At 44.1% G+C, this 8955-nt stretch overlaps 1 protein-coding gene across 1 annotated transcript; it reads left to right on the top strand.

The window, feature by feature from the left end:
* Positions 1–4487: 4487 nt before the first annotated feature.
* Positions 4488–8670, top strand: LOC147459363 (pyruvate kinase, cytosolic isozyme-like). Its single transcript, XM_086509815.1, has 5 exons — positions 4488–4926; positions 5978–6439; positions 6777–6991; positions 7255–7532; positions 7892–8670. The coding sequence occupies exons 1-5, from the start codon at positions 4615–4617 to the stop codon at positions 8227–8229; spliced, it is 1605 nt and encodes a 534-aa protein (XP_086365941.1). The 5' UTR covers positions 4488–4614; the 3' UTR covers positions 8230–8670.
* Positions 8671–8955: the final 285 nt, after the last annotated feature.

Genomic DNA, 8955 nt, shown 5'->3' with positions numbered 1-8955 from the left:
GCCATGTTGCACATAACGTGTCGGCGGTAGCCCTGGTGGCAAATCATCTGGGAACACATCCTTGAATTCCCTTAAAAGTTCCTTCAATTCATTAGCAACATTTGCTTGTTTTGAATTAGTAGACATAGCTGGAAGAGGAGAGAGAGAAGAATGCAGCGTTGAGGAAGTTTGATTCAAAACTTTAGCATCATTAAAAACATCATCCACATTGGAAATAAAATGGCACAGTGAATAACACAAAAAGAGTTCTTCTATTGCATCATCAGAAGCGAGCTTCATAAGCTCAACTGTACAAATAAGTGGTGAGGAAGGTACATCCTTCTCCCCCAACAGCAGTACGTGCACACCATTGGATTCGAACATTAGACTATTATGCTCATAGCTACGTCTAAGTGATGATCCTAAACTATGCAACCATTCACGACTAAGAACCACATCCACCCTCTCCATATTCATGACTTGGAAATCCAAAGAGGTACGGTATCCTTGAATTTCCAGAGGTACATCTCTAACCTGAGTTTCCCATATCTCAGCATCATGACCGTTAATCATTGCTACCTTGTAGCGATGGGAACTCGGGGTTTGGGGCAATTTGAGTCGTTTCACCAATTTGTAATTAATGAAATTGTGCGATGCACCATCGTCTACCAAGATCCGCACCCTGTGCCCTTGGATAGAGCCATGCATATGCACCAACTCATGTGGTACGAAAGTTTGCTGCCACATGGAGACCGTGATACAGCACTCATGCACCGCCTCGGTGTGTGTTACTTCCACATTAGCAAACTGGGAAGATGACTCAAGAGGTAAAAACTGCACCATGTGTACTGCTTTTTCCTTCCCCTTGTCTTGAGTAGAAGATTTCCCCTTGGGACAATCCTTTTTGCTATGTCCAGTTCCCAAACATTTAAAGCACAACTTTTCTTTTTTGGCTTTCTCAAACTCTTCCGTTGAGAGAGGACCTCTAGACCCCTTGGGCTTTTTGGATGTCTCTGATGGAGTAGAGACATTTTTTCTTTTATGATGCACATGTTGTAGACGTATTAAAACAGGTGTAGTGCCGTGCACATGCAAACTATGCAATGCCCGATCATCGGGATCATCATGGATGTGAGCTTGCACTATTGCGTCCTCAAGTGTTTGTGGATCCTGGGTTTTAACGTGCTTCTTAAGCTCGGGAGTTAACCCACGGATGAACCCACGCACCTGCTAAAAGGTATCCATCCCTTCCAGCTTGAGGATCACATCCCGATAATGGGAAATATATTCCAATAATGTTTTATGCTGGCGCATAGAACATTCGTCCCAGGCGGTCCAATTTCTATCCTTCTCATTGGTAGGTAGAAATTCCTTCCTGAAGACAGTCTCAAAAGCTGCCCAAGTCTGTGGTAGCATGCCCTTCTGCTTGAGAGACATCCACCATTTGTAGGCCTTGCCGTCCAAAGTCAGACTTGTCTGTAGTGCCTTGGCTGCATCCGGGGTACGTCTAAGGTCATGAATACCATCCCACTTACCGAGAAAAATATTCACGGTGTCCTTGTTTTGCTCACGCTCTTCTCCCCGAAAAATTGGTGGCTTTGTATTTTTCAACAAATTGTCCACCTCTTTTTGGGTCAGAGAGTGCAACGGACCCGAAGGAGGGCCTTGCCCAGCAGCTGGCCCTTGGCCTAGTGTGGAGCCGTGCTCCTGAATTGGCTGAGTAGCAGGGCCCGTGGCCTTCTGCCGCATATGCAACTTAATCAAATCGGATAATGCTGTGACATTCTGATTTAATTGTGAAAAATTCGTTTCAAGCACAGTCATGCGTGTTTGCAATGCACGGAAATCTTGCATGTCCAGCAACTCATACGTATCGTCTGTTGCCATTGGGGCACGATTACTCTCCATGAGAGGAACCGTCCGTGTGGCATCGGCAGACGAAACGAGTGCGGATTGCTCGAAATCAAATGCATGATGCATATCTATGTCCGAATCCATGCTGTGGACGTACTGTGCGAGAAAAGAAAGAAGAGTACCTGAATTCCAATGAGCTTGTAGCAGGTTGCTATAAATAATCGGATAATTACGCCTTGGATGGGAAAAAATGCTGAATCCGAAAGCGAACGGCAATCCAAAACGAAGAATAACTTGAAAATAATGATCAAGTTTGCAGCCGATGATGGTCTTGAAAGCCTTGATCAAGTTGGCGTTGCCAACGAGCGTGGTTGCATCGTATGCACTACGCCAAAGGAACTTGAAATTTTCCTACAACTGGTGCAGCCGATGAGAAGGTCGTGAACACGAAGCAATGTACCTTCACCACCAAGTTGACGTACATCGTACGCAAAAACCAAAACCGGGAATATATGCGACCAAGCTTTGGCGTGTCAAAATTTGAAAAACCGAGTTGCAGCAGATGCGGGCTATAAAATATGCAGTACCATAGCCTTTGTGTGCTGTGTATGCCCATCGATGCGGAGACAACTCCCTTGGAGCAACAGACTTAGCAAGGGATGGCCCTTGTTGAAAACCCTCTAGGGTTTGCCGGGTGTGAACCGCCTACCCTTAAGGGTTTTTTTTATAAAAAAAATCGTGGAGTTCTCTGCTGCAGACGACGGCCGCCTACGCCTTGCTTCTTGAAGCTCTACCTCGCGATGGCGATGCTTGCTGAGGCCAGGCCAGTGACGAGGTTTGCAGCCCTTCCCCTTGCGCTCCTACTGAGCCCAGCTACACCCAATTCGGTGCAGGTCGTCCGCGTAGCCTCGGCCCCGACAAAGGGTTACTGCACGCGCCCTAGCTCTTCGGCTTCGGCTTCTTTCCCCTCCACTAGAGATTGCATGCAACATGCATTCCAAAAATGTGCCTCAGTCCCAAAATAGCCTGAAGCTCTGATACCAGTGTAAGCACCAAGGGACTGCCATGCCTGGTCCATCCGCCCAGCCTCCCTTTAATAGGCTCCTAGCCCCTTTCGGACCCCTTCCCACTGGCAGCCGGCCCTTGGCCGAGTCCGTGACCCCTTGGTTTGGCCCTTGGCCTGACATCCAAGCTGTAAAGAATAGGCCAATTACTGTGCCTAGAGTGCAGATTCACTAAGTAGTGGAGCCCTAAAGGCCTTGGGCGCCCGGACATTGCATATTTTTAACCTAGGTATATAAGGCAGTGTGTAAAAGAAATTAGAGTTCTCAAGCTCATTTGTTGAGAGCACTCTTTGGTGAGAGCTCTTGAAGTGTGTGGCTATGGAGTCTTTGAGCTTCTCCTTGCTCATGAGACTTGATTAACACTAATCAATGATTCATTCTCTCTCATTATGCGTCTCTCTTACTTATGATTGTCTATGATGCTTAGATTAACTAGATCTTAACTAATTAGTGGTTAATCTCTCTCTAATCTTGTGTCATTGTCCTCTTTTGCTTGTGTGTGCATGTAGGTTTGATTGGAGTGTGGTACTCGATAGATCTATGTGTGTGTGCTTGCGATTAGTGTGTTGCATGAGGATTAGTGTTGTGTGCGTCTTGCAATCGTAGTGTGTGTATTTGGGTTGATTAGAGGTGAAGAGAAGTGGATGTGGAGATTTCCCTTCATTGCAGCTTAGCTCCTCCATAGGCCGAGAAGCTCACCTCGTAGAGTTAACCATTTGTGTTGCCACGATTAGCTTACTAACCGTGTGAGTGTTTCCATGCCATAGCCGGGTAGCTCATCCCTCCGGATTGATAATTTTGTTGGTCATTGAAGCTATTGCAACGATGGGACCTCCAACAACTCGTGGGGTAGGTCTTTTAGACATATCGAGATGAAGACGACAATGAGTGTTAGTAAGTCTGTGGACTTGTACAAACCCCTTCAGATAGCAAGACCGAAGTCAAAGATTTCCATGAGATGATGCAGAACCTCCAACTGCCAGAACAAGTGACAAAAAGCTCAAAATTGATGGAAGTAAAAGCTGAAAAAGCTACAGAAAGATCAACACCAAAATCTCCTCCAAAGAGACAAATTTTATCAAAAAATACAGTGGAAAAAATTACTCAAATGCAAGCAAATAATGCGCAAGAGTTGCAAGCAAAATGTGCAGTATCACAACCAAACAAGCAACATCGACTGAAGCAGGTGGTCAAAGCCGGTAAAATGTAGAAAAAGTTCAACTCAAAGACACCACCGTAGTAAGATTAGTCAGTAGTACAGAAAGAAATCCTGAGAAGATTAAGTGCAACATTATTGGTGAACATGAAGAAAAGCTATCAATCAAAATAAAGCTAAACTTTCAGCTAAACAAAAACCTCATGTCTTTTCGTACTTGACAAAAATGTATACAATTACAGTTGAAAAATGTTCGCGAATTCATTAGCATATCTTTAAACAAACAAGCAAAATGTTGTGGAATCATTTCCACGACCATTCAAATAGGTTCAAATACCCTCAAAGTTCAATTTCAAGTGATGACCGGTCGGTCTCTGTTTCTCACATTTTGAACCATCGGAAGCGGCGCATGTGCGCTGGGGGCGATTAATATGCTTCATTACGAACAAACACCGATTGCTTGCTCTTCGCGTCTGTTCAAGGCGTACACGAGGAGGGCAGGAATCTGCGAGAAGCAGATCAGGATGTCACTTGACTAGGTTGCAGGTAAGTGAACTGACAATGGCGGCAGCAGCAGGTATAGACATGAAGAAGCTTGCTCGCAAATGTGAATCTCCCACAGATGAGAAAAAACAAGCGGAAGATGAGGAGGTCGCTTATGCTCTTCGCTGCCGCAAGACCAAAATCGTCTGCACTCTTGGCCCCCGCTCCCGCGACATTGCCATGCTGGAACGCCTCCTCACTGCTGGCATGAACGTTGCCCGTTTCAATTTCTCACATGGCTCGTATGAATACCACCAAGAGACTCTCGAAAATCTCCAGACTGCCATGCAGAATACACAGCTAATGTGTGCCGTCATGCTCGACACCAAGGTCCATATTATGTATGCATGTCATTTTTCATGTGTGTGCCATGTACTTTGTGGTTGCCATTGCCCCTCACAACATGAACAGCCCTGATTGTGGTTGCTGAAATGTACGTGCATGTAACTAAACCATAGTCTCATGCTTGTGAGGAACTATTGGGAACCATGCATGCAATCTTCTGTTGCAGGATAGAGATAGAAGTAGCTGACTTTTGCTGATCAAGTACACAGATTTGTTTGGGTATCCTCAAATGTGACACATTGAAACACACGGATAAAGTTGTGCTGTATAGGCAACATATCTTTGTATCTAGTGCACATTTTGTCACAATGAATTGGACTCAAGGTTCAATAGTCTGATCCTCGATTCTCTAGGTGAGTTTATCTTGAATCGTGTGGTGTGGAAAGACATCCCTCCTAGGGTACAAAGGGAGCTCTCAAGAGGAGCCTACACCGTGCCTTAGGCCCATGAAGGGATACTATACTGGCTTATCAGAGTTTCCTCGAAGAGGTTAGCCTCATTCAAAGAATGGGGCCAATCAATAGGTTGGAAGACCTAGTTTTCCTTATTTGTGCAGGGGTCTGAGCTAGCATCATGGCTAACATGCTTAAAGGATTGATATAAATAAGCCCATCAATGATTCATAACTAAAAACATCAATCGTCAGACATTTGTGAAATAGAAGGTTTCTATCAGAGGCAGTTTCATACCTCTATGGATAATGCTGATTAAAAGCCTGGGCTCAAACCTGAATAGTACTCCTGATCAGCTTTGTCATATTTCTGTGCTTATGATTGTTTGCATATGGAGAGAGCCTTTTCATTTTGTGTACGTATCTGACCATGCACTTTCACTCTCTGTGAGCAAGTGCAGTAAGTGGACCAGAAAGGGCTTGCATGCTTTTTTTGAGTTCTAGGTATCCCTGTCATCGTTTTAAACATTCAGCTCTTGCTGTTTGTAAAAAGTTCTCTTGTTCTTGCTGTTTGTTTATGTTATGGATGGAAGGGGAAGATGCAAGCTTGACATTATTCTTTTCAAGTTGGCATTTAATTGACAGGGGCCCGAAATAAGGACTGGGTTGTTGAAGGACGGCAAGCCAATACAACTGACAGAAGGGCAGGTGATAGTGGTCACAAATGACTACAGCGTAAAGGGTGACAGCAACATGATAAGCATGAGCTACAAGCAGCTGCCATCAGCAGTAATACCTGGTAACATAATTCTGTGTTCGGATGGAACTATCACATTGACAGTGCTGGAGTGTGATATGGGACGCGGCATTATCAAGTGTCGGTGTGAAAATACTGCTCTTCTGGGTGAGAAAAAGAATGTGAATTTACCTGGGGTTATTGTGGACTTGCCCACCATCACTGACAAGGATAAAGAGGACATCCTCAAATGGGGTGTCCCCAACAAGATTGATTTTATTGCTGCCTCCTTTGTTCGTAAGGGGCAGGATGTTATCAACATTAAGAACCTACTTGGAAAGCATGCAAAGACCATACAGATTATCTCCAAGGTATTGACTATTACATGTAGAAAATGCTGCATTTATGGCCTGGTGCTCTTACATGTCTAGTTCAAATATGACGCCTTGCTACTGTTGGCTTTGTTGGATGACTGTCCATTAATAAAGCATTCATTGGTGTCTGTGTGCATTAAAAAATTGCCCATCTCATTCAATGCATGTTTGCTGCTTGGACTTATTTAGTCAACAAAAAATTAACCAAAGCATCTTTGTTCGACCTACGAGAAGAGATTATTTTTGCTAGGTACAGGTGAAAAATCTTGTGCAACAGGTAGGTTCAAGTGCGAGGTGCATGTAAATTTGATGGACATGTGCGTTTATGGATCAGATTGAGAATCAGGAGGGCCTACTGAATTTCGATGAAATCTTGAGGGAAACAGATGGCGTGATGGTGGCGAGGGGTGACTTGGGCATGGAGATACCCATCGAAAAGATTTTTCTTGCACAAAAGATGATGATCTACAAATGCAATGCTATTGGCAAACCTGTCGTGACGGCCACTCAGATGTTGGAATCCATGATCAAGTTTCCAAGGCCCTCAAGGTGGATTACCTTTGCCCTTCCTCTTGCACCCTCCAACATTCAATCCCCCCCCCCCCCCCCCCCCCCCAAAAAAAAAAAAAAAGAAACCACCACCACCCACATGCATGCATGCGCACGGGTGCACGCGCACACATCAAAAACCAAACATGTACATACACCCACATCTGCACTTGCATGTGCACATGTGTACCATACATGCTTATATTTTTTTGCTTATGTAACGTTGATCACCTGCATGCATGCTGACTCCTGAAATTCTACAGAGCGGAGGCGACAGATGTCGCAAATGCCGTCTTAGATGGAACTGATGCAGTCATGCTGAGCGGGGAAACTGCAGCTGGGGCTTTCCCAGAGGATGCTGTGAGGGTAATGGCTCATCTTTGTGTAGAGGCAGAAGCCTCTCTTGACTATGAGAGAATATTCAAGCAGCGAATGAGGTCTGCAGAGATGCCCCTGAGTCCTCTTGAAAGCTTGGCTTCTTCTGCGGTCAGGGCTGCATGGACGGTACGAGCATCTTTGATCATGGTGCTTACACATACAGGTAGTTTTCATGTTCTTTATGGTCAAGCTTTGCTTTCTTTTGAGCATGGTGCTCACACGTACAAATGGTTCTAATTTTTCCTGTGATCAAGCTTGTCTTTCTGTTGATTGTTAGTTTTTCTAGCTTGATTTTCCCAACCTGCATTGTTACTTGGGAAAGCAAATTGGCTTACCTCGTGTGTGTGTGTGCGTGTGTTTGAGAGAGAGAGAGAGAGAGAGAGAGAGAGAGAGAGAGAGAGAGAGATTTTCAAACAGAGAGGACTGGCTATCCTCTTCTTAAAAGTTTTACTTGCATGTTCTCTTCAAAAATTGTCAAATTGCTCACTTGCACTAAGAAGCTTGATTGCTTTTTGTTTGTAGGAGTCACTGCAAAGCTTGTTGCCAAGTATAGGCCTTCGGTACCCATTGTCTCTGTTGTGGTGCCTGTAATTAAAACCAACAATTTGACTTGGAGTTTTGGAGAAGAATGTCCGTACCGGCATAGCCTAATATGCCGTGGCATCATCCCACTTTTAGCTGAGGCATCATCACAGGGAAAGGAAACCGATACCTCCGACGAGATTTTGAGCTTTGCCATCTCTCACATCCTTGAAAGAGGTCTTTGCAAACACGGAGATGCCATTGTGGCATTGCACAGGATTGGAGCAAGCTCCGTTATCAAGATTGTGGATGTCAAGAAGCCAGCAAATGACAAGTAGTTAAGCTTGATTCCTACAAAAGGAGAATTCCCAGACTCGGAATTCATGAAGCAAGTGTGGTAGTCTTAGTGAGGAATGTCATGCATTCAGCAATCTAGACAGGGAATGAGCCGTCTAACCACGTTGCTTTAAACAGAGCCGCCATCGTGAAACAATCCATGAAGAAATTAAATTTTGAATAACAGCAATGAAGCCCAGTAAACATGCATGCCAACCCAACAAACGTAAGTATTGAGAGAAGCTAAAGGAGCTTCCTGAGAAGGCTCCCTCCATCTCTGTTACAAAGACACCGATGAATTTGTCTTGTACCACAAATTTTAGCTATAATTGTTGTCCCAAGCCCCACATTTAGGTGAGATTCATGGCAGCAAAATTAATTATAAACTTGACATTAAAACAATTTAATTCTTGATATTGATAATTCTTGACATGGCAATTAGACCATTCTTACAGGCATGTGTAGTTGGGGTATGTGCCCGGAATCTCTTGCATGCATGTGTGTGCATCAGTGCTCGAAAAAAACCTAGGTTTATCCCACCTACAAGTTTTGAAATCTACCTCTAAATTTTATTTTTGAAGGTGAGAAAACCTACAAAATTTTGAAAAAATTAGTGTAATTTGGTGTAAAAAACCTTCAAATTTTGTCAATTTACCTATGTTGTTTCACATATGTAGGTTTGCCAAGTTTTTGGAAAAAAGTTTTTTTTGAGCACGGGTGTGCATGCG

The sequence above is a fragment of the Adiantum capillus-veneris genome, chromosome 4 (genome assembly GCF_014529385.1).
Source record: "Adiantum capillus-veneris isolate H3 chromosome 4, ASM1452938v2, whole genome shotgun sequence".
Lineage (NCBI taxonomy): Eukaryota > Viridiplantae > Streptophyta > Polypodiopsida > Polypodiales > Pteridaceae > Adiantum > Adiantum capillus-veneris.
This window is presented reverse-complemented; position numbering and strand designations above follow the sequence as displayed.